Source organism: Anthonomus grandis, chromosome 5 (genome assembly GCF_022605725.1).
Source record: "Anthonomus grandis grandis chromosome 5, icAntGran1.3, whole genome shotgun sequence".
Lineage (NCBI taxonomy): Eukaryota > Metazoa > Arthropoda > Insecta > Coleoptera > Curculionidae > Anthonomus > Anthonomus grandis.
In genome coordinates this window covers 8,207,882-8,235,271 of record NC_065550.1, presented here as the reverse complement: position 1 = coordinate 8,235,271, position 27,390 = coordinate 8,207,882, and the positions used below count along the sequence as shown (strand labels likewise).

The 27,390-nt window shown below is 32.3% G+C and overlaps 1 protein-coding gene across 9 annotated transcripts in view; it reads left to right on the top strand.

Moving 5' to 3' along the window:
• Nucleotides 1-3,041: 3,041 nt before the first annotated feature.
• Nucleotides 3,042-27,390, top strand: part of LOC126736796 (zinc finger protein 64-like) — a 39,993-nt gene continuing 15,644 nt past the window's right edge. For 7 of the 9 annotated variants that reach the window (XR_007660776.1, XR_007660775.1, XR_007660774.1 and 4 more), the window contains exons 1-7: nucleotides 3,042-3,348; nucleotides 22,274-22,384; nucleotides 22,437-22,679; nucleotides 22,730-22,960; nucleotides 23,012-23,168; nucleotides 23,226-23,484; nucleotides 23,542-23,748. Coding sequence is in view for 6 of the 9 variants with exons in the window: in XM_050441349.1 (XP_050297306.1) it covers nucleotides 3,218-3,348; nucleotides 22,274-22,384; nucleotides 22,437-22,679; nucleotides 22,730-22,960; nucleotides 23,012-23,168; nucleotides 23,226-23,484; nucleotides 23,542-23,748 (1,339 nt within the window). In the remaining 3 variants the exon portion in view is untranslated. The remainder of the gene's footprint in view (nucleotides 3,349-22,273; nucleotides 22,385-22,436; nucleotides 22,680-22,729; nucleotides 22,961-23,011; nucleotides 23,169-23,225; nucleotides 23,485-23,541; nucleotides 23,749-27,390) is intronic. The other 2 variants (XM_050441354.1, XM_050441353.1) reach the window with 1 other exon arrangement.

Genomic DNA, 27,390 nt, shown 5'->3' with positions numbered 1-27,390 from the left:
GTGGCATAATGGACACAATATCCACTGGTCAGAAGCCAAGATTCTGCATAAGGAACAGCACTGGCGGAAGAGGAAGTTCGTAGAGGCAGCTTTCATTCTACAGAATCAGGGGATCTTCAGCCAGCCAAGCGTCGATATACCCAACATCTGGAAGCCTCTACTCTCAGGACAGTGTAGGATCTAGAGGGAGGCATGTCCTCCTTCCCCCCAACTCTTTTCACGGATGACTTTCCTTTCCACATCGCTGCACACATCTACTATATAAGCCTATAGAATAGTAGTTTGCTGTCATCAGCTAAGAGAGAGCTCCCAAGGAATTTCAATAAAACACACATCCCAGACGATATAAGAGAGGAAATAAGACGTCGAAACCGTCTTAGAAAACTCGCTATAAGATCTGGCGATCCGTTCGTAAAACAACAGTACTACCGCGCAAATCGACGAGTACAATCACTTCTGGAAGACTTTAACTCTGAGAGATGGGATCAAAAACTCGACGATATTGAAAAAAATATTGAATATCCTTCTGAGCTTTTCCGCCTCGCAAAAAATCTGGTTAAAGGGGGGAGGAAACCCCTCCCGTTCATTAACCACAATAACACCAAAATATCCGACCCGCAACAAAAGGTTGAGGTCTTCGCAAATTCACTTGAAGGGCAATTTTCCCCCAACCCTCCAAAAAACCCTGCAATGGCTCTCAGCATCTCAAATGCTGTCCAAACAGCCCTTCAAGTCCCTACCACAGCCCCGGTACCCCAGGTAACCAAAGCCGAAATCAGTGGAATAATTAAAGCCACTAAAAATAAAAAAGCACCCGGCGCGGATCGCATCAGCAATCCAGCTTTAAAACATCTTGTCGACACTTAGGTTAACGATCTTACCAGAATCATCAATGGTATATTTCGATTCTCTTTTTTCCCCTCGCAATGGAAATCCGCTGATGTCATCCTTCTCCCCAAAAAGGGAGAATCAGCAACAAACCCCTCGAGCTACAGGCCAATAAGTCTTCTCTCAGCAATGGGAAAAATTGCCGAAAGAGCTATCCTTAACCAGCTCACCACATTCTGCAACAGGCACGAAATAATCCCGGATGGTCAATTTGGCTTCAGATCAAAGCACTCCACCACCCATCAAACGACCCGGCTTGCCTTCCACATTCTCTCAGGAGCAAATCGTGGATTGCACACCGGGGCTGTTTTCCTGGACATAAGCAAGGCTTTCGACAAGATGTGGCACGACGGTTTATTGCATAAACTAGTTGCCCGTTTTCCCGACTGCCTTGTAAAACTTGTCCACTCCTTCCTGACCAACCGATCCTTTCGTGTTTGTGCTGACGGTTTTGTATCCACTCCCCATCCAATAAGAGCAGGTGTTCCCCAAGGTTCCCCCCTGCCCCCCTGCTATTTAATGTTTTTATGCGCGATCTACCCCCGTCCCCACACAATACAATACTCCAATACGCGGACGACACCGCAATACTCACCACCTCTCCCAAAAAAGAGCATATTAAAATCAGGATCCAGAGACACCTTAACTCACTCCACTCCTGGATGGACCGCTGGAGATTGGAGGTCAACCCCAGGAAGACCCAGCTGGTGTTCTTTTCCGAAAGGAAAAGAGCACCCGCTGGCCATCTGAAATGGGGAACCACTAATCTCGGCTGGTCCGTCCAGGCCCGTTATCTAGGTATAATCTTCGATCGGAAGCTGACCTGGGAAAAACACGCCAAGGCCCAAGCTGGCAAGGCCAAAGGCCAGCTGTCGACCCTCTACTCCCTCCTCCATCCCAGAAATAAATTGTCACTTCAGACCAAGATCCGGATCTACCAAACATACATCCGTCCAATCATAACCTACGCCTCCCCCACCTGGGCAGACATCCAACCCCGCCACATGCAGAGGCTCCAAGCAGTGGAAAACAGGGCTTTCCGGATTATGTCAGGCGCACCATGGTACGTGCGCAACACCACTATACTGCGAGATCTCCAAGCTCAACCCTTGGCAGACCACCTGACGAAACTAAAGGACAAGTACCTGACCACTGCTCTGGAGCACCGCAACCCCCTGATCCGGATCACTCATTCCACCCGAGCTCCCCCCAACGCCCCGTACCAGCTCCCCGGCGACACACTAAGACGTGATTGACCTCCTGCCCCGACCAACCCTCCGCCCCCGTCCAGGTCAGCAAACCTCCCCCCACACCAGGTCCGCCAGCCCAGGACCCACGAAATGCGGCAGCCAATATTAATATTAGTATTGTGTTTTGTACATATTATTAGTATTAGTTTTAATCCGCCTAGCTTTTAAGATCTATGTTATATAGAATAAGATACACTTAGCTAATTAGATATAAAAATGTATATTTTAATCTAGTAAAATAAACGTGAGTTTCAAAGTAAAAGTTTGCTGTCAGTTTACACTTGATAACGGTTGGAGATACTTACCAACCGAAACGTCGTGTTACATTACATAAATAAGACAATGCAAGTTCGACAAGATGTTTTCAAATTTAAGAGTAGTTTTTTTTTTAAATCAATTTTATAATATTTGGAATATTTGGCTGTGTCAGTTCTGTCCCGATTTTCTAAATAGAAAAGGTGGCAACCCTTCAGAGATAGATATTTGAGAGCAGCTACATAATAAATATATGCATCTTTTATACATTTACTAGAATTTTGCCTACCTATTAATTAAAAGTTATTTTTTGATAAACTTGAGCTGTACTTATTGAGTTTTGAAAAAAACTGCATTTTTTATTAATATAGAAATAAATAAATAAATTAATATAGAAATTAATATAGAAAATGTTATAACTGTGTTTTTACATGTATTTATTAATTATTCTTGTTTAGGTATACCTCTTGCCTATTTACAATTTTTTATGTTTTACATGTTAGTAATAAATGTTTTTTTGAAACAGAAAAAATCAAAAAATGCTCTCCCGAAAAAAAACGGCTTTTGCAGATATCGAGTTTTAAAAAAACGGTGCTGAATTGACAAAGTATTTGATCCTGTATTCACACCTTGCGCATGATTCGAATTGTTGACAGTTGACATTAAATCGATTGGTAAATATAAACAAATTATAAATTTTATATTATTGAATTAAAATGTAGAGATATACTACATATTGTGTATCTGTGCTATTACAAAATACGAGATCGTATCTATGATTCTTTATGTTATATATGTGTGCATTATTAAAAAAGTGGCAATAAATGGCTACAGGGGCTATGCAGGATACCACCCAAGGGAGTGAATTTTTACCCAAAAATTTAAGATTATCTTATGATCAAGTTTTTGTAAAAGAGGAAGTTCAACATGAGGAGGAAAGGGACACCCAGGAAGAGTAAGTTTTTTGAATATATCTATTTGTCCCTCAAGCTTTTAACAAATATTTGTCAAGAATGGTACCTATTTAAGAACTTCTACTGATACTATGGTATTATTTTATAGGATAATAATGTTTTGTCAAGGTCTTCTCATAAATCTTCTAGTAAAATTAATTAAACCAGATCCAAATACAACAAAAAAGTAATTAAGAAAATAAGAAATTCAAATTCACTTATAAAATATTCTTCTTTCAATCTATATATTATAAAAGCACATAAAAGCAATGGACATTGACAAAAAATTTAATTGGTAATAAATTCACCCTACATGATTCTCTACGTCTTTAATTTAATATCCTACCAGTTTCTGACATACATATGTCTATCCTCAGGGATTACTTAAATTTGAACCTACATAAAACCCTTTTGGGACAAAACATATTTAAACAACAATGTTTATAGATGTTTGTTGGAACAGCATAAGTTCCAACCAACATCTTTAAAATTGTATAAATAAATTATTATCTCATATAAACTATTTATGACAAGATTTGCTATAGGTGGACAAACATTATTAGACTGTTAGAATATATAAAACTGAAAAAATCTATTTAGTTAATAGTTAAATTTACATAACCTATATTACACAAAAATATTGACTAAAAACTATTAAAATAGGAAACTCTAGTATAGGAAATATTTTGAATTTTTAATTATTTCACTTTGTGGGTTATTCTAGAAAATTCAATGTTGATTATTGAAATAATTGATTGATTTTGTTCTTTAGTTATTAAAAATTAAAACAGTATTCTAAAATCAAAGTTTAACAAAATAGAATAAGACATCAATTTCAAACACTGTCAAATTCTTCAGTATGCAGGTGACTCTCCAGTGTATTTACCATTAGACTTAGATTGTTGAATATTATAAACTTTAATAATATTCAACATGCAGAATTAAATATAAATACTGATTTAAATAATATTTCTCTAAATGCACAAGAACACAAGTTAAAAATTAATCTCTCTTAATCTCAAGTAATGATCTGTCATTTAAATCCTCAGATTAAAGAGCAGGTGAAAGACAATTTAAATATTAAAATTGGAAATTTTTTATACCATTTACTGATAAAGTAAAAAATTTAGGAATGTTTATGGACTGCCAACTAAGATTTGAAAATCATATCAATAATAAATTAAAATTGGCATATCTTACATTAAAAAATACTTCACACTTAAAATAATACCTTTCTTCAAAAACTATATATTATCTCTCTCTTTGATTATGGAGATGTTGTTTATACTAATACAATTTCTTCTGTATTTTGTAGAAAAATCCAAAAGTTACAGAACTCTTACATGCGATTTGCTTATTCTATTCCTTATAGACATCACATATCACCATATCTGACAGAAAACCAAATTCTCAACATTTTAAATAGGCAAAAATATCACATGTATCTTTTTATGTTTAAGGTTATCAAAACAAAAAACCACATTACATTTTTAAGAATTTCATTCAATTTGCTCATAATCTCAATACTACAAATTCACATCTATTTAAAATTCCTGGTCATAGGTCAATAAATTTTCATGTCTTTTTTATATGAAGCCATTATGTTATGGAATAATCTTGTTTATTCTAGAAACCTATTGTTTGATCCACTATAAATTTAATTCAGTCATACATAGCTGCTGATAACCCTAATTTTACGAGAACTTCTCATATTATACCCTTGCCTATACCTCACTCAACATTAACAAAGAATTCCTTAATTTATTCCAGTTTAAAATTTTTTAACCATCTTCCTTCTTCAATTCAAAAAATTAAAGGCAAGAATAAATTTGCAGGGGAATTAAAGTGCTTGGTGCTGCAGAGGGCTTACTATAGATTGTCAGAGTATAATTTTGAGCTTTGACTTACATTTTTAATCTTTTATTATATATATTTTTTTAGATCTTAGATAAATTTTTTTGAAATGCTATAATATACATTTAACAACCTCTCAGTATTCCCGAAGGCCCTCTCAGATGTCGCGGAAAGAAAGAAAGAAAGAAAGAAAATGTGCTATATTACGTAAGAATAATCTTGTGTACAAGCCATAAAGGTAAACTTGTTGACAAAACTAGAGAAGAAAAAAGGAAAAAAAGAAAACTTTCCAACATGTCCAAGGTTAAAACCTATCATTAAAAAAGTCATCCAGGTTATAATATGCCTTAGACAATAAAAGCGACTTTAATTCTCTTTTAAATTTAAAATAAATTTCTTAATATCCGATATATGTCTAACACACAGAGGAACATATCAGTCCTCCCTTGTCTGGCGGGGTACCACCAAACCAATTTTGACCTTTTTCACTTTTCACTTTTTTCACAAAACTTTTCATTTTGTTTCTTTTTTTTTTAAATACTTTTTTTTACTAGATATTGTTTAAGTGTTTTGTTCTGTTAAGTTCCTAAGTTTATTAAATGTTAAGTATTAGTAGTAGTAGTAGGGTTGTATCACTCCTGGCATAATTAATGACAGGTGTCCACGGTTTTAAAAATCGCGATACCATCCTTTTTGTCTAAAGAAAACTATGTGATTAGTTTTTAGTTAGAATTGTTTTTCTTTTTATAGGCATAAACTATTTTGAATTTAATCTTTTTGGCAAAAACACATTTTAGAACTTAAGGTCTGTTGAATACTTAATTTTTTAAGGAATATGCTGTTTAAAAAATTCCAAATGGTTTCAAAGATATTTGGAAAAATCTGAGCTTATGTCTTATTTGATTTTTAAATAATTTGCACCTTTGCATTGGCACCTTTTTCGTGCTAGGTGATGGTGTTTTTAAATTTTTAATATCATGTTTCATCTTTTGTCAATCATCCTCAACTCATGTTTTCTTATAGCCGTCATAACAACACGCTTAACACCCTAATAATAGTTAACCACATCTCATATTCTCCCCTTGCATAAATTTGATTTTTTAGTGTTTCAAATTTCAAATAAGGAGACTTTGAATTGAAACTTGTCGTGTATTGTGTAGGGAAGCATTTGGAAATCAGACTGTAGAGTGATTTTCTGAAGGAATTATAGTATCCAAATAGTCTTCAAAATTCAATCTTAGAAACTGGTAAGATGAATCTCTATAAAGAGTTCCAATAATAAAATAAGGACCCAAAATTCGATGTTTATAAATACTTGCCTGCCCAATCATTTGGGCTAAATCGCACTTGTGCCCGAATTTTCCAAAATTGACGGGGATTCTTTTGGCTCGAAATGAGTTTATTATTTCTGTTGAAAATGCCACCGTTTGTAAATATATTTTCATTGGTCCATTTCACATTCTCAATAAAATTGGGGTAATCAGTAATTTTTTGATCTAGTCGGTTACAAAAAAACACATGTCTTTCAGTATTACCAGCATGCAGTTTTTGAGCTAAATTAATTTTAAATGGCTTAAATCTATTTTTTTTAAATTGTCTCCAAACACTTGTATAAGAGGCAATAATATTTTGGAAAAGTTGCTGTGTAGATTTCCCTGGGTTCATATTTATCTACAAGGTTTTTTTATGTAGCGCAATAAGTACAAAAATCGCTAGTCCATACCTTATTAAATACGTTTTCTTTAGTTTCTTCATCCATTCAACAAATACATTTTTAACGTTCTAATCGCATTTCGATCGTATTTATGATAAATTTTAATCAAAACCATAATTGCTTAAATATTTAGTAAAATACCTGTGACTTTGTACTACAATACTAACAAAAAACACAGAAAAGGTAATTTTGCAGAGATTTAAAAAATTTAATAATAATGCAATATGGCGCCCATAAGAAAAAACAAAGTTGATGATGGTTGACTAAAGACAAAACGTTGTATTAAAAATCTAAAAGCACCATCATGTAGCACGAAATAAGTGGAAATGCAAAAGTGCAAATTATTTTTAAATCTGATGGTAAATAACAGATACAAATGAAATCGATTTTTGAAAATTTTTGTATTTTTCAGAATCATTCGGAATTTTTAAATTTTTTAAACAGAATATTGTTAATCTCAAAAATTTTCAACTTTGCCCCTATTTAACCATCTTTGTATCTCTTATAGATTCTGAGATCCCCATGCTGAGGGTTGAATTTAAAGCACCCTATATATATATATATAAGAACATATGACGTATTCAATTTCAAAATATGCTTTATCCTACACATTTGTTGCTGTGAACAAAATTGTATAAAACAAAAAATAATAAAAGTAGGTGAGAACAACAACAAAAAATATATGAAATATATACACAAGTAAAATAAAAATAGAATAAAGTGCTGATAAAACCTAAAGCCAAAAAAAACACACTCAAACTTATACCAGTAGGAATTAAATACATTAAAAGATTTGATGCCCACCAAGCAATTTCTTGACTTCCTTTTTAAATCTGAGGCTGAGAAATCTGTCTTACTCTGGTAGACAAATGGTTAAAATGTTAACGACTATTATATCATGCACCAGGGCCGATCTGGGAATGGGCAATGGCACCCTATATGTCTGCCCTGTGGAGTAAAAAGATAAATCCTGATTCAAACTGTCACCATATTTCTTGTGTATTAAGGATACTGTTTCAAGTATAAAGAGACAGGGCAACCTTAAAATTTAGTCTGCAACAAAATTAGGTAGGAATTTCAAGATTATGATTTTTGTAACCGAACCACATTATATTGTTTTGTACACGTTTACCTGAGTTCTAAAAAATTGCTTTTAACTTATCATTAGCCCTAATTATTACTTATATTTTAGAGTTTATATTTTACAAGGTGTTTGATGTTGTACGAAAAAATAGTAGCATTTCCCTGGATGAAAATATTAAGATAAATCAAATAAAATAAAATATTTATTAATACCTTATATAGTATGTGTTTGCACAAGTCAAAATATAAGTAACAGCATGTCTAAAAAACATACCCTCATGCAGAATCAGCAGGTAATCTAAAATATAAAAATGTATTATTGGATAGTTATAGTTTCATTTAAAATCATCAGTCAAAGAAAATTAAAACTACTTACCAAGTATTCATCAAAATAATAAAAAACACCATTTACCAAATTTAATTTTTTAATTGAACACCAAAGTAGTCAGAGCCTTATCTGGTTCTAGAGGGCCTGCAAAAATCTGTGATAATCTGTTCCTACTATGCTTGGTGTTGTAATGGTTTATATCTGAAGAAGTTCTAAACTGGCAGATGTTATTTGTAAATTAAACATTGAAATATGTAGGATCAAGGTAATGTAAGTATATGGAGGTCTCTAAAGTACTGCCTACAACAATCTCTATACCCCAGGCTGTCCAGTGTCCATGGTCCTGATACATCTCCGTTGAAGCTTAAAGGTTTCCTGTGCATGACTAAATAGCCCAGTTCAGAATCGCATAACAAATATTTGCAGAAAAATACCAATGGTTAATTTTAGACAAAATAGTGGACAAAGATGTAATAGCCCTTAAGGATCTTATCGTTAAAAGTATTCTACTCAGTTTGCCTTACAGATGATTTACATGTTTTTTCCTAGTAACTCTTAGAAATGTTTTATGTAAGACCACACCTGGTATATTAAGTGTATATTAAGTTAAAGTTTTACTTGTTGGTCTTCAGTGCATTTAGGGAAAGTCTACTGGCTAATAACCAATCACGAATATTATTGCTATTATGTATAACACAGGATCGGAAGCAGAGTACCGGATAACATCACTAGTATTATCTGCAAAAAGGATCGGTTTTAAATGTTGAACATTTGGAAGATCAGTTATTTATATGAAGAATAGCAAAGGACTAACATATATACTAATGCATCAAAGAGTGAAGAAGGCAATGGAGCAGCAATATACATCCCTGACTTAAAGAATATCAATTTAAAATTGACAAAAATTGTATATTTACTTCTAAGGCAATTGGCATTAGAGAGGCACTTAAACTTGCCTTACAAGACAGTAACAAAAACTTAATATATATAATGTTACACTATCGGACTCCATGTCAGTTCTCAAGGCATTGAGAGGAGGCATGTTTGGTCTTATAAAGTTAACCCCATAATATGGGAAAATAAAAAACTTATACGTCGTTTGTCTTTTTTTAACAAAAAAGTAACATTTTGATGGGTTAAGGCTCATACTGATATTAAAGGTAATGAGCTGGTAGACTTGTTAGCCAAAAATAGTATTGCTATCGGCAACTACATTCCTGATCTTCCTTGTCTCACTGATATAAAAGCAATAATTAGGAAAAATACAAATGTTAAGTGAAATGATATTTTGGAAAATATTTGGAAAGAATCTCAAAGTTATTGCAAATTAGTTCCAAAAATACCTTCTGCATACTGGCATAGTGAACTAAACGTGCCAAGGCGTTTTCAAACAACTATAATTCGTATGAAATTAGGACATGCTTGCTACCCAGCACACCTCAACAGAATTAAAGTATTACCTACTGATCTGTGCACAAATTGTAATGTTGCAGGTGACCTAAATCACATATTTTTTGAATGTAAAAAATATACTCAAGAAATCGAGATGCTAGTGGTTAATTTACGCGTGGAATGTAAAGTGGCTAGTCTATTTAATATTATGCTTTTATTGGCACTAGAAAATGCAAAAATATTTATTTTTTTAATAAAATAATAATTATCTAATTTCCTTCCTTAGAAATGTAAGACTTAGATTTTTAATTAGAATAGTTATCCTAGTTCCAAGTCTCATTCTCTTATGTTTCCGTGGTCAATATCCCTTGTATCAAAGTATATAGATTTCAACTTGTTAGATGTTTCATTGTTAGACTGTGCTTGTATTGTATTAAGTCGCCCTGACAGACCCCAGCGGCGTAAAGTGTGTCTCACTGTCTTAAATATCTTAGAATAGCATAATGTAGCTAAAAACTGTCCTATAAATTAGATATATCTAGATATTAAAAATAAGATAATATTAAAAAAATTGCACAATTTCCATAAAGGATAAAGAATATTTTTAAATCAGTTATCAGAGCAGTTAGAAATATGCGATACGGTATAATGGCAAATCAAATAAAATATAAAAATTGTAACTGATTTTGGTTAAATTTGATTAAATGTCATATGCCACCAAAAAAAAGAGGACTAAGGACAGAACCGGATTTATGTTTCTGTCAATTGACACACTGTTCATGACACCAACATATTTCCTGCAACCCTCAAGTTATGACTCAATTAGTTTCAAACCATCATTAACATGTAACAGATGTCATAGTTTTAATTTCTTAAGATATCAGACTATTAGTCATTTGTGTCACAAAAGGCTTTTCCTTTTTTTCTTTTCCAACTAGTACCTTTTAAGGAAACTACTAAAACCAATAGCATAGTTAAAGCTAATAGGTAGTATTTCACTAATGATGGAAAGTCAAATTACTCTACCAGAGATATCTTCGCTTCAGCGAGTGCCGTGGAGCCCCTTCTCTCTATGCTATATGTAATCAACTTATCACAAACATTTCCAAGGAAACTTGCTTGCTAATATGCTGATGATATCTTGCTTATTTTAACTCCCAGAAAAATTAACTACTTATTTGCTTGGTCTTTACAAGAAGTTGACTTAATAAATGAATGAAATTCTATTTTGAGCCATGGTGGTTTTTGAGGCTCAGAAGAGACTCATATATATTATTAACTACCTCCAGAAGTTAAATATTCTAACAGCATTGTAGTTGTTTTGTAGGTATTTTATTTCCAACTGTCTTTTTTCTAGATATGTGTAAAAAAGAACTGAGAGCAGTTCTCTATGAATTACCCTTAGGCAACATCATTAAAAAGGAGGTTAAACATTCCTTATCATATGAGTACATCTTTTGGAAAGGATCCCATACACAGAGCTATAAAAGCTTTTCAATTGCTGCCTTTAATAAATTAGTAATATATCATATAATTGTTGCAAAAAAGAGATTAGATATATAAAGGCATTCAGGTTTGCACAATGCAATTAATTGCTGGTAATTTACAATGTTGCTTTTATGATTTTTGTATGATTGTTGCCGACAATAATTATTTATTTATTCAATACTGCTATTACTAAAAGTTATGTTAAAGTTAACTTTTTCAAGATATTGCCATTATAAATTTTAGCATAATAAACTTTTCAAAAATGAAATTCTCGCTTTTTCCAGTTTCTGTATTGTTAGGATTTCTCTAACTTAGTTAATATATTTTCTGATATATCCCAATTACAAAAGATGAATGTTATCTAATATCCAAATACTAATATTGCTTATTAATAAATTTAAGTTTTAAATGAATAAACTTTTATACAAGTTATTATAGACTAACCCCATTTCTCATATAAAGCATAATTTCTGAAACTAACTCAATAATGTTTTTAATTTATAATTCTAAAACAACATTTTTATTTACAACTTCTGATCAAACTTTCACTGATTTTGAGTTTCATAATTTATATATGATATGAACTATATGCAGAAAATAGTTATAAAAAATGTTTCTTAGAAATAGTTCAGATAAAACGAGTGGATTTTAGAGGTGAAATTGTTTTTTTTCTAGGTAAAAAATGTAAGTATTTTGACAGTTCAGTTCACCCTCTCCATGCCTTATTAAAATACCCATTTGGAGTTTGACTTATTAATGAAATTGCTTCTTATACCGAATAATGAATAATTTTTTTTATACTTTCTTCCAAGATACTTTTTATACTTTTCTTCCAAGAAATGCGCCATTAATTTTTTGTTTAATGATAATTAGTTATATACCTTGTACAGGGTGCCTACTATTAACCCGGCAGTCCCGGCACTATTGGCGTTGATTGAATATTTGGGAAGATACGCAATCCTGTGTTAAAAAGTGTACCCGGTCGACTATCGGATTGCCGTTCAGTTTCGTGCACCGTGTGGTGCTGCCGCAAAGCGTCAAATCTAGGAACGATTTATTTTAGCTGCGTGGACCTGGCTTTTGGCTTCTTTGAGTCAGGTTTTCAACGACGATGGAATCTCCGGTTACGCGGCCGTGTTGGGTATTTTTTTAAGATATGGGATGATGCTGCCAACTATGTTTTTATTATTTTTTTTGAACATACAACACAGTGTCATTTATGTAGTGGTCAAGTGATAAGTGATATACTTAAGGGTGGAGGCATATTGAAATTTCTTAAAAGTTAAATTTTATAAACAAATAATTACTTACCAAAATATGTTTTTGAGACAAAAATTAATACAAAAATATATATAAAAAGCTATTTTTACAAAATTACCAAAAAAGTTTAATACAAGTTATAATTCCAACAAACATTATGTTTCCTTCATTTTGTGTTCAAGAGGGTCAAGTTTTTAAATAAAAAGCCCGTTGCACTTAATTAACTAAAAACTAATATACAAAAAATATGTGGAACAAATTTTAAGATATAAGTAGGTTTCACGTAAATATTATAAAGAATAATTTAAATAATTCATAAGACTTAATACCGATGGTAATATAACTTCTTGATCAATAATTTTTTGTAAAAAGCAACCCATTTTGTCATGTGATTCAATATCTGAAAAATTGTGCAGCCTAGTGAGATCTGTAAAGTAAGGGGTTGTGAGTGAGGATGTTAATAGAAATAGAAAATAGGCCACATTTTAAGTTTTAAGCGACACAGGAAAATTCTCAATTACCAGTTGTTACAACTATACTTAAAACTATAAAAAGATACCTAGTAACAAAAAAAAAAACATTTTGTTTAAAGACCCCGCATCACGGTTATACAGGACGTCAATAGAGGTGGTCAATTAGAGGAAAGTTGAGCAATATAGTGTCCTTTTATAATAAAATCTAAATACTTCCTAAATTTTGCAAAAAACTGAAATTTGGCAAAATCATTTTATTTTTTTTCTGGCGTTATTTCAAAATATATGACAAAAGTATTTAATGAATAAATTAAGTATGAATAAATTATTGTGACCACTTTTTCTCGCCTATACGATGGCACCTTTAAATTTAAAATACGACGTTCTGTCTTTAAAGAGCCATCATCAACTTTGTTTTTCTTTGTCGGCGCTATATTGACCATTTGCAGTTTAACGACGCGGGAATCTTTGGGCGCCCGGCCGTTTTGTTATTTTTTTAAGACAAGGGCGATGATGATAACAGCGCTTTTATTTATTTTGTTATTGCCGATATTTAAATGCGCTGTGATCTCGCATAAATAACTAGATAAATGTGGTGGTCAAGTAATGTATTGGAAGGTGCTATCTCTTACAACTTAAATTTTATTAACAAATAATAAATTACTTACCAAAATCCTTTTTTGAGACAAAAATAAATAAATAAAAACAAAAGAAAAATTCAATAAGCTTTTATTTATTAATTAGAAAATTAACAAAAATATTAAATAAAGGTGATAATATAGGTAGGTTTCACGTAAATATAAAGAGTAAATTAAATAATTAAAGATTTAATATCTATAAGTAAATATATAAGTTTTTTAGAGTGAATAATTTATTGCAAAAAGTAGCCCGTAATGTGATTTTTGACAATACGGGTTTGTGAAACCAGCCAATATCTCAAAAACTGTGTAGGGTAGTGAGATCTGTGAAGTACACTTTTTTTGGACAAAAATATTGAAAAATAGATACCTTTAACTGAAATTAATATAAAAATAAAATCGCAAAATTTAAAAGGTTTTGAATAAGGGTGTAACAACACTATAAAATATAGAAAATAGGCCACATTTTAATTTGCAATACAGGCAAACACTTAATTACTAACTCTTAAAACTAGAAAAAGTTAATAAGAAAAAAAACAAATATTTTGTTTAACAGTATGAAGGGTCTCATCGCGATTATACAGGATGTCCAAAATAAGGATGAGCAGTAAATGGTTTAATTAGGCGAAAGTTGCGCAATATAAATGCAATGATTGAATAAATGCAATCTAAAAATTGGAAAAATGCCAAATACTTCCTAATATTCAGGAAAAAGGTGAAATTTGGCAAAATGGTTTTTTTATTTTTTTCTGGCGTTATTTGAAAATATAAAATAAAATCATTTATACATTGTTGTAAACACTTTCTCTCATTTACAAGTTAACATCTTTAACTTTTAAATACGACATTCCTTCTTTAGAGAGTCATAATCAACTTTGTTTCTTCTTGTCGACGCCATGTTGGCCACTTGCGGTTTTGAATAACCCTTTTAATTACTTTATCAATGAGGTAATTTCTAGCTAGTAGTTGGAATCATCCCTATTAAATATTATATACCTCTCTCTCTTTTAAATACAATTTCGAATTTCAAAAAATTCAAAACATACTTTATTCATAAATACATGGTACCTACTTGTTGACATGGTACTTTTATGATATAAAATAGGCACATTAATCGACATATTACTAACACATAATTTAAAAACAATACACAATAGTGGGTTCAACATACTAGTATAAACACAAAATGTATTTTCAATTTCAAAGCAAGACGACTTAAAATTTTTTTAGAGTAACATCACAAATTCTAACTTTTACATCTTTACTAAAAACTAATTATATACTATTGGCCTATTCCTAACTATCTTCAAAAAATTCTAATGCTATAAAAATATTTGCTTTTAAGAAGTTTCGTTAAGGACTTTTTAAAGCGAGGAGACTTTTATGACATTTGGAAAATGATTAAAAATTTTTATGCTCAAGTAAATAAGAGAATTCTTAGTTCACTTTTCGGGATGGGCATTGGAATATTGTATTTTTTTCTGATATTATAATGTTTTAAGGAGCCATTATTTTGAAGATACAATTTATATTTTTTGTATATTAGTCAAGCAGACTCAACAATAAACAAGCAACACAAGGAAAGTATCTTTAAATAGGGGTCTGCATGTCCTGTGGAGATTTATGATACATATATTTAATGGCTTGTTTTTTAAAAACAAACATCGAGTCAAAAAGCCGTTTACTAATGCAACTCCAAAATGTTATTCCATACTGTAGGTATTTTTGTATGAAAGTAAGTTCCAACTTTCGACAAAAAAAATATCAATCTCAGTTCATTTAAAACCATTCTAACAGCATAACATCGTCTAGCCAGTTTTTGCCTCCTGACATATCTCCATAAAACTTAGGTTTATGATCGATAACAATTCCAAGAAATCTATTAAAATTATTCACTTCCAATTCTTTGTTGTGAATCATGAACTGCTCTGAGCATAAAAACTTAACAATTTAGACTTATCTATGTTTAAAGACATCAAATTAGCATCAAACCACTGTTTAATCATTAATAAATCTTTAGAAATTGTTCTAGGTTAATGTGCTTTTATTATTGTCCATAAGATAGTGGTGTCATCTGCAAAAATAGTGAAGAATCCTCTTATCTGGAGCGACCCCAGGTCATTTATATACAATAGAAATAAAATAGGACCGAGAAAAGAACCCTGCTTACTACACAAAGTTCAGACAAACTGCCATTTGGCCAAACAAACTTTTTTCTGTCTAACAAAACAAAATTTTAACCATTCTAGAGCAACTCCCCTAAACCCATATCTAGAAAGCTTACCGAGCAATATTCCATGGTTGACACAGTCAAAGTGTTTAGAGAAGTCGCAGAATACCGCTGCAGCTCTTCAAGCTCAAATATAATCTCTCCAGGAATGAAAACATTACTCGACATTCATTTAATATGTTATTTTTTTTAATTAGGAAAGCTACCATTCGTACTATAACCAGTTTCTCAATAACTTTAAAGGCTTTTTAGGCTTTATTTTTATCTTTTTCATGAATGAATTTCATCATGAAAACAATTATTGAAAATACTTAAAACACTAAAGACCATAAACATAATATATTGATTTAAAATTTTCTTAAAGTAAAAAAAAGAAAAAGAGAAAATGGCTCTCATAGACATGAAGAGACAGTATTTTTAAGAGTTCGGATTGATTTTTGTAGATAAAATAGATAATTTTCTGTGAGGTTTATAATTAGATTTTTTTAAAGATTTTCTAATAAGATTTTGAGATTCCCATATTAGGTTGTTATAAATCAAAGTCTTAATTAATATACGCACACTGATTAATTTTGCCTAAAGAAGCCATCGTCTCACAAACTAAACACATTTACATATATCTATCTATTTGTGATTATGATATCCAAGAAAATTTTTTAACAACTACCAAATTGCAATACGGCAAACACGAACCTGTGCAAAAACTCTCCCACACGACTCGGATGATCGGCCGATTACTAATGAGAAGCGACGGACGAAATTATTTTCGCGCATACTGGAGAGAATCGCCATCTATTTTTCACGCATATTTGCGGTCACGTTTTAGCCCATAAGGTTGCGTATCTTCCCAAATATTCAATCAACGCTATTGGTATCTTTGTTGGTATTTAAGATACAGGGTCGGTTAAATTAGCAAACTAGTAGGATTTTTTCTGTTGATTAAAATGTTGTAAACAGAAAAAAAATGAACATCGCGTTTTCGAGAAAATGTGAAAAATGTATTCTAGTTAAATGGAATTCCCTATATATTTTTACATAAATCAAAATCAATTTTTACATAAACTAAGAGTCTAAACCTAAAAATAACAAAGTTATAGCGATATTAATAATTTTTCCAAAGTTAGGCAAGTTAGCTTCGAAGTAATATCTGTAATTATCACATTTAACTAAACCAAAGATAAGTAGAGCAAATATTAACATATATGATATATACAGGGTGTTCATTTGAAAATTTCCCACCACGGATTTATCGAAAACCACTGTTTAAAAAAAAACGCCGAAATACGTCAAAAGGTTTGTCAGGGGGGACAACTTTCTAACTTAAAATTACTTCACCCCCTTTCACTCATTTTCCACCAGGGTCATCCTCTTACAAATTTTAAATGGCAAGGGGTATCGAGTAATAGCTTGTTTAAAAGGTCTTTTAAAGTCCTTTATTTTGACGTTTGATTTTTTTAAATAGGTCGATTCGTTTTCGAGAAAATTAGAAAAATCTTTGTTTATCTTAATTTGTTCAGATAGAAAACAAAAACATGAAAATATCAGTTTTTATTTCAATAAGTGTTCAAAATGTTGCCCGTTTTTGGCCAAACAATGATATAGGCAATGTTCAAATTTCTGACGGACATTTTCAAAAGCATGTGGGATATCATGGCAGCTGTCGATGATGCGTTGACGAAGTTCATCCAAACTTTCAGGTTGGGGAGTAAACACAATAGATTTCAAATGACCCCATAGAAAAAAGTCTAACGGCGTTATATCAGGAGAACTAGCAGGCCATTCTATAGGCCCCCTTCGCCCTATCCATTTATCAGGAAACTCGTCGTCTAGCCGTCATTGCCGAACGGGAAGAACATAGTGAGGAGGAACGCCGTCTTGCTAGAAATATATTTCAGCCTCATCAAGTATAGGGTTTCCATCATCATCGATTTGGTTTTCAATGGATTCAGTGATAAGCGGATTGATGGTATTTTCCAACATGTCCAAATAAATATCTCCATTTAAATTTCCGTTAATAAATAATGGCCCAATCACTTTATTTCCTAAAATGCCTGCCCATACATTAATTTTTTGAGGGTACTGGGTATGCCCTTCTACAAATGCATGAGGATTTTCATTGCCCCAATATCTACAGTTATGCTTATCAACCTTTACAAATCCATTTAGATGAAATGTGCATTCATCACTGAAGCAGATATTCTTTACATGAATAGTATTATCATTAATCACTTCAGTAATTTTTTCACAAAACTCAACTCGCCTATCGAAATCGTCTTCGGTTAACTCTTGCAATATTTTCATTTTGAATGGATAAAATTTATGAAGTTTGGTAACTGTATGAACAGAGCCTAATGGAATACCAGTGACAGCAATAATTTTGCGTAATGAAGTATTAGGATTTATTCCAAAATGACCCAAAACTTCAACTTGAGCGGCTTCATCCAAAATTCGCCGATGATCACGTTTTTTATTTGCAACAGATCCAGTTTCAGTAAACTTAGTAACAAGGTCCAAAACATACCTATGCGAAGTTATTTTCTCCGGATGTCTGGCGTTAAACGTGACGGCAGTTTGCCGAGCACATTGATTTTGGGCACCATAAATTAGAATAATGTCCACTCTTTCGGCTAGTGTGTAAACAAACCATTTTGGAAGTAAAATCTTCAATTCAACAAATAAATTTTCACTATTCCAAGACTGTCACAAATGTAACTGACGGCAAAATAAATTCTTTATTTTCCTTAGCAACTATAAATAACTAAGCAGGTATAACAATAAATACAGTTCGCCCAGGATATCTGTGTTGATGAAAAGAATGCGGAAAAAAAATCAGGTTATTTAGTTTTTTCCACGTCTAATCTTCGGAATTGCTGTTTATGTTGGTAGTTTCCGTTTTAAATTATAAACGAATTGTAGATTTGGCAAACCCTAAGGGGCAACATTTTGAACACTTATTGAAATAAAAACTGATATTTTCATGTTTTTGTTTTCTATCTGAATAAATTAAGATAAACAAAGATTTTTCTAATTTTCTCGAAAACGAATCGACCGATTTAAAAAAATCAAACATCAAAATAAAAGACTTCGAAAGACCTTTTAAACAAGCTATTACTTGATACCCCTTGCCGTTTAAAATTTTTAAGGGGATGACCCTGGGGGGCAGAGGGTGAAAGGAGGTGAAGTAATTTTAGGTTAGAAAGTTGTCCCCCTTTACAAACCTTTTGACGTATTTCGGCGTTTTTTAAACAGTGGTTTTTGATAAATCCGTGGTGGGAAGTTTTCAAAAGAACACCCTGTAGACAATTCGGCGGCGGACGCCATTTTGAAGCCTTATTTTGTACTTTTTTCTTAACTTTTTATTGGTTATTTGTTATTATTGTTTGTTAACGTTGTTGAATTGATTTATTAGCTAGCATTAAATTAGTTGTAATGAGTAGCCCTTAGATTGATTTTTTTTCAATAATATTATTATTCCAAATTTGTTGGAATTGAATTAAAAGCACTTTTAATATTTGATATCAAAAAACCAGGTCCGTATTAAAAAAAAAAGTTGATTATGGTGAAAAGACGAAACGTCGGATCTAAAATGTACTAACGGCATCTTAAAGAGGGAAAGAGTGGTTTTGAGAAAGTGTCATTTATTTTCAAAAATTTTTTGTAATAAACTCAAAGCAGAAAATATAAAAATTTTTAAACCGCTAAACTTTTCCTATTTAACCAACTTTTTATTTCTCATGGTTAGGGAGATTCCTATACTGGCCCTCTTTATCTTGATTTCGTTGTATATTATACAGTGTGACCCATTTGTTTTAGGGTCACCCTAATAAAAAGTTTATTTTTGGTGCGATTTTGCTCGGGTTTTCTCTAAATGTTAGGTCCAGAAAAACTGCATCATTATAACAAAAAAAAAATCTACCATGCAAATTCCAAGGCCTACTAATGTCAGTTTTTAAGTGCCAAATTTTAAGAAACCATGCTAGGCATTTATTTAGCAAAAAATTGTGCACACTACTAGATTCGCCATCCCCCAAAACGGCCTTATACCAAATTCTCCAAAAAATATTAAGTAATAACAATTTTATAACAAAAAATAAAAAGGGAAATTATGCATTTATTTACATTTAAAAATGTGTAAATAGCCATGAAAAAAACAAATTGAACAAAGATAATACAAGCAAATAACAATTCCAAACTAAATACAAATAAAAACAAACAATAAACTAACAAAAATAAATACAAATAAAATAAAAAACAACAAACAAAAAAATTAACCGCTACTAAATTTTTGAAATTTCTACTAATCCACCATTGTTTTCTATGCATTTTACATTCCTTTTGCCTACATTTGAAAGAACTTTACGGACTTGCTCTGGAGTAAATTCTGAACAAACCTGGATTATTTTGACTTGCAGATCTTCTAAATTTTGAGGTCTTGATTTGTATACTTTTTCTTTAAGTAAGCCCCATAGAAAAAAATCGAGTGGCGTTAAATCAGGGGATCTCGGTGGCCACTCAACGAAAGGACTGTTTCGTCCTATCCAACAGTTTTCAAAATGTTGATTTGACCAGTCTCTTACTAAACAAGCATTATGGACAGGACAACCATCCAATTGAAACATCAAATTAAGGTGATATCTTAAGGGTAAATCTTCTAATGCGTTCGAAAACTCATTCTCAAGAAAATTAAAAAATTCAATTGTATTAAAATTACCATTAAAGAAAAAAGGGCCAATAATTTTGTCGCTTAGTATTCCACACCAAACGTTAATTTTTTGCGAATACTGTCTCCTTGCATTTATTATAAATTCTGGATTCTGCACGGACCAGTGGCGGCAATTTTGACTGGAGACTACGCCATTTGTGGTAAAAGTGGCTTCATCGCTAAAAAGGATTTCATCTAGAAAGTTTCTGTTGTTTAAATATTCTCCCTGAAGCCAATAGCAAAACTCAAATCTTCTTGCCTGGTCACCATCCTCTAAGGTGTGCAAAAATTTTAGCTTAAATGCTTTTATGTTATTTTTTTGCAAACATCTTCTTATACTTTCTCTGGGGATGCTAAGGACCAAACTAGCCGTTCTGACACTACTTCGAGGATTGCCGTTAAAATATTCCAAAATGTAATTTTCATTTCTTCTGAGCCCACGGTGTCCATTATGTCTATTTTTAAGTAGATTTTTCGAAACAGATCCTGTTTCATTGAAAATTTTATTAACACGTTGCACAGTAGTTAGACTTACTGGTCTATCAGGATGCCTAATATTAAATTCTCTGGCAGCTTCTCTCATCGAACGCGTGTTACCACCAACAACACGAACAATTTCAATTTTTTCTCTTAAATTTAAATTTTCAATGATTACTAATACTATCTAAACACGTTCTATTACCACTTTTGACAGTCAGATGTCAAATGTGACGATTCAATATTTCAATAATTTTTAGACACAATAGAGTTCAACAGTTCAATAATTTTTAGAGACAATTTAGAAGTAAAGCGCATTTTTTTTTAATCATAAAATTGTTATTATTTAATATTTTTTGGTGAAATTTGGTATAAGGCCGTTTTGGGGGATGCCGAATCCAGTGGTGTGCACAATTTTTTGCTAAAAAAATGCCTAGCATGGTTTCTTAAAATTTGGCCCTTAAAAACTGACATTAGTAGGCCTTGGAATTTGCATGGCAGAATTTTTTTTTGTTATAATAATGCAGTTTTTCTGGACCTAACATTAAAAAAAAAACCGAGCAAAATCGCACCAAAAATAAACTTTTTATCAGGGTGACCCGAAAACAAATGGGTCACACTGTATATACAGGGTGTCCCGGAAAAAATGTGGGAAATCTCTCAGATTCAGGTAAAAAATAAAAAAATAACATGGAACTTTTTCCTATACGCCCTCTCTAAAGACGAATAAATCTTCTTGAATACATTTTTAAGTACTTGGTATAATTTAATAGACATTTTACGTGATTAACACTACTAAGGACCTCTTAAAACAGAGTCCTGAAAACATATTTACCTTGTTTATTTTACCAGGGGCGGACTAGGTTGTACAGTATAATGCTTACATTTTTAACACCCTGTATGATAAAGACTCTGAAATAATAAATATGGATAGTTTAAACCTTAAACTAAAGAAAAGGCACTCTTGTTCATTATCACGGTCTTATTTTAATTAAAAAGCATGTGTTATTTTTTTCAGTGATGCGACAGTTATTCAAATAATAGAGAAGTTTCTATTTTAAGTTGTTGTAATCATATATTAATAAATTTAGTTTTAAGAGGAGAACTTTTTCTAATGCTTAACTTTAGACCTCAAATTACATATCTAATAAAAAGATACCATACACAAATACTGCAATCTAAGTTTCTTGGTATCACAGAATATATGAGAATTAATATAATGATTTTCTTTACTTAAGTATTTATTTAAAAAGAGTCTATTTCTAATTTTATTATTAAAATTTTTCAGTGCATTAAGTGGTCAAGTAGGTATCTCAGAAGAACTGAAAAAAGAACCTCAAGACGACCTTTCTTATTCATCTGAAATAAATAATCAAAAACTCAACCAGAATGATATAAAGTAATAATGGATTTGATAAAACTAGAATAAAAAATTAAAATTCTTTTTGTAGTATTTTACTTGACAATATAGAACCTTTTAACTGTCCAATCTCTGGCCGTATGTTTAAATGTCCTCTATGCGATTTTAAGTCAAGACACAAAGTGAGCCTCAAAAGACACATCAAATTACACAACCCAGAACAACTGGAGACTTTCAGATGTGGTTATTGCAACTTTGAGACTTACTACGAGCGGCATTTTAGGGTGCATGTCAAAGTTCTTCATTTAGGCGATGGGGATAAAAAAGTCTATCAGTAAGTCATTTAAAGAGAGGTTGCCAGAATAATTAAAATTTAAATTATAGATGTAATCAATGTTCCTATGCAAGCAACTACCGAGAAAATCTAAGTAGGCACAAGAAAACTCATTTGGCTCCAGATGAAAGGAGTTCCTTTATATGCCACATATGCGACTTTCAAACGTTTTACAGAAGAAGTTACAGAGTGCACATGGAGATGATTCACAATGTTTTAGATAGTCAGAAGTGTGAAGAAGAATATAAGTGTTACCATTGCCCATTTGAAACTAGATATAGGTAAGTTTAGCGCATTTTTGCTATGATCCTGTTTGATTAAGTTTATTTTAGAGTAAATATAGTAAGGCACCTTAAAACCCACATGAAGGGGCGTACAGAGGTATTTGAATGTACTGACTGTGACTTTAAAACAATCCACAAGACAAATTTTAACACTCATGTATTACGACACAAGGACCCTGGAAAAATAAAGATCTATCAATGCCAGGTAAATAGTTTAGTAATATTTGAATGAAGAACCTAATAACAATGGAACTGTTTGTAGCATTGCTCTCATAAGACCTTTTACAAGGCATCGCTCAGAAGCCACCTTAAGTTACATATGAAAAAGGAAGAAGTGGAAACTTACAAGTGTGACATTTGCGATTTTTGCACACTTTATGAAAGAAGTATTAGGATGCACACTTTATATATGCATAGCGGCAATCATAGCGCGATCGAGTATTTTAAATGCACATTTTGTGACTTTGAGACCCGTTATAGGGAAAACTGGAGAAGGCATGAGAAAAACCATGCTAGACCAGGCAAAACATTTCTTTTTTAATCATATTCAATTTGCAAATATTGCATTTTTCTCATAGGTCGTCAAGATACGTACAACTGTCCCTATTGCAGCTTTTCAACTATACAACAAGGTAGATATGAACATCACTTATTAAAACACGGTCCAGACTCAACAGAACAGCAACAAAAAAAAGAAAAAGGTTGCAAAAGATTTAGGGCAGTTGTAGATGCACCCGCTTTTCAAAATGAACTCCATTCAGAAGAGAATAAATCAGAAGTAAATGGTTAGTGCCTATTTAATTTTTTTCTTAGAACATTGAAAGGCTAGAATTATTAAACAACAATTTTGTTTGAGTTCAACATGTGCACAGGGGCAAGAGGGGGGTTTTGTTTAACAAACTAAACATTCGTCGATTCTCTGTTGTCAAATTTACACGCATTTTCAAAAGAGAAAATTTTGAGCTATTGGAGGTGTCCCGTATACTTATGTTCAAATTTTGAGGGCATAAAGTACGCTTCATTTTAAGTTAAAAAAAAACGCAAGACTTGTAGGTTCATTTATATTTGTTTCTAAGTTCTATACCCTCTAATAACTCGCCCATGAATGTTATTAGAGGGTATACTAAAAATAAACTCATAGAGTAAATAAAAACTACTTTATTATTTTTCGGAGATGACAATAAATACCAACGAAATTGTTTTATGATAAACAAGGTAGTTAGTTATTCCTGGTTTCTTGGTGAGTGACGGTATCTTTTCAAAATGCCCTACCGATTTTCTTCACAAGAGTACGCAGATATGCATTTTGTGTATGGCTACTGTAACCGCAGTGCTCGTCAAGCAGTAAAGGAGGGCGCCCACTGAATCGGATCGGCTCGGTCGGTTCGGCACGTTGGGTCCGTTCAGTCGGTAACTAGCGCTCATACAATCGGCAGAACGAAGAGATGACGACGTTTAAAAGTGGTTCGACTATTCGAGCATATAAAAGTATTGTGATTAAGCTCCCGTTTAAGCGTTTTTAAAAAAAAAAGAGCAGTTCCTCAGATTCTGAAGAGGATGTTATGATTGCAGTAGCCTGTGCTGAAGTAGAAGTGGTAGAAAAGCGTAGAAGATTTTGGGTGCATCATATTTATTTGAAAAGAAGAGATTTCGAAGAATATCATAATCTATTTTATGATTTGCTGGAGGACGAAGCAATGTTTTTTAAATATTTTAGAATGTCTGCGTCCAAATTCTATGAACTTTTGAAAATTCTGAAACTTGGGAAACAAGAGACAAGAGACAAATTTTCGAAAAAAAAACAACAAAATTTAGAAAAACCCTCTGGATACGGTTGGAGATTTTTTAATACAGTATAATATAAACATCACATCATTTCGATGTATTTTACTTCAATCGAGTTTAAGTCTAACAAAAAATCTCATAATTTTCATATGTCATAAATGTCAACTAATTTTTTTTTCTAATTGTTAAGAGATGATCTCCATCCAACATTATGTGAAAAACGCGGAGCGGATAACATAAATATATAGGTATAGTTGGGGCCATCAATATTTGGACTCGAAAAAATACACATCGGAATTCGGAATTTATAAAAGCAGAACAATTCCACCATATCTACTAAACACAATATTTAATGCTATAAAAAAATTTAAATAAGCATTTATCGTTTACTTTTTGCCTGAATTTTTTATATAAAATATCTTTGAGTTCCGACCAGCCGTTAGTCGCGACAGGTACGATTCAGTGTATTTTGCGGATTTTGGTTTATTAATAAATCGCTCACAAAATTTTGAAAGACATATGGTACAAAGTGAGATTTTCACTTAATTGTTACCAACATTTAACCCAAATCTAAAACCAAGTTTTACTTTATAGTTTTGTAAAAATTACCAAAATATGTTCAGGGTGATTTTGTATAGTGTCATGCCGCCCTCTTAATTTTTTTATATCCCACTATTTAGAAAATAATTTAAAGAGGATGGTTGTATCAGTAAAAGAACTGGTTTTTGCGCCATCTCAAAATTGTTTTAGCTGAATTGCGCCTCAACGTTGGTATACTGTCAAATTTTAAAAACTTCTGAACTCTACTTTTCGAGATATAAAAAGTCGGCATTCGTTGTGGGACATCCTGTATAGAGTCAAATAAAATAAATTATAACATTCCAACGTGCATTTGAAACTATATAATAAACTGTCTTTTTTATGTATTTTTCTAAAAACATAAATTTTATTCAAAGCAAGACTTGTACACCACTTAACACCAAAACGAGAACTTTCACACTCGCACATTTCGCCGACTAAGTTGGCATCCTCAGATAATTAAAGCTGCATTTTAAAATCTCCTGATGATGCCAACTTAATAAACAGTAAATAACGAAAACACCGATTTAAGATATAATAAATGACACTTACCAGCACATCCAGTTAATTTGGATACCTCCTCCCAAGCGTTTTCTTTCCTTAAATTATCATGATAATATGTGTTTTGTTTATCATACAATATTCTAAAACTGCGAACAGCTTCGATTAAAATTTCGTTTGACAAATATTTATCAAATCAACAGTTTTTAAAATTCTTTGAAACAGTTCCTCACTCTATGCGAAAAAATGCTAAAATAGTCGCAGGCTTTCGGTACAATCGGCAAAAGTTGTCCTTCATACGATATGAGATCGTCGCCGGAGAAAACCGAACCGACTGAACGTACCGAACGGATTCAGTGCGCACGGCCCCATTTAAATATATGTGAAGCAAATCCGGCTGATTGTACCGACTGTGCCGAGACGGTCGATGCCGATTCAGTGGGCGCCGTGCTTTATCGAATATGAACATCGGTTTCCAAATAGGCGCATTCCTCATTACAGAACATTTTTGGAAGTACACAGACAATTTCGGGAATGCGGACTGCGTGATAATTTTTTTTTATCGAGGAGTGAAATTGCCAGCAGATTTGGATCAACGATCAACTAGTGTACGTCGAATCTCTATACAAGTTAAAAAAAATTAAACAAATTAATTTTCACTTCTGCAGAACAGTCCTGTGGACAAATGAAGCGACATTTACAAGGCGTGGTATTACAAATCTGAGAAACCTGCATAGGTGGGAATCAGAAAATCCAAAAGCTGTACGTCCTTGTAATTTTCAACATTAATTTTCTGTTAACGTTTGGGCTGCTTTAATCGATGACTTGTTGATTGGTCCTGTTCTGTTTTCTGCAAGATTGAATGCGGACAGTTACCTTCAGTTCCTTATGGAAGAACTGCAAGGGCTTTTGGAGGATCTCCCATTAAATATTCGTATACAGATGTGGTTCCAAATGGATGGGGCTCCACCGCATTTCGGAATTGCTATCCGAAACTGTGTTACGGTCAACTATCCAAGATGGATTGGTCGAGGTGGTCCTGTTGTCTGGCCACCTAGATCACCCGATCATAATCCCCTTGATTTTTATTTATGAGGGTACGTGAAAGATTTCGTCTATGCGCAAGTTTCAAATACAAGGAAAGAGTTATTGGACCGTATTCAGCAAGCTGCTGAATAAATAAGATTAAAACAGGGGTCAAATACGGATAACTACGTCATCTGTTGGCTTACGGGCACAAGCTTGCATTCAACAAGGAGGTGGACAATTTGAAAATATTATCAAATAACCTTTTTTTTAATAAAATCATTTTTTATTTACTTTACAAATAAATTTTTAGTATTATCTTCTAATAACATTCATGGGCGTGTAACTTTGAAAGAAATAAAAAGGGACCTTTAAGTTTTGCCTTTTTTTACTTAAAATGAAGCGTACTTCATGCCCTCAATATTTAAACATAACGATACGGGACACCCTGTATATCAACACCTATAATAATGTTAATTTAACTTATTGATGTTAAGTTTTGGATTAAAAATAGAAAGTAGAAATAGATATATGTT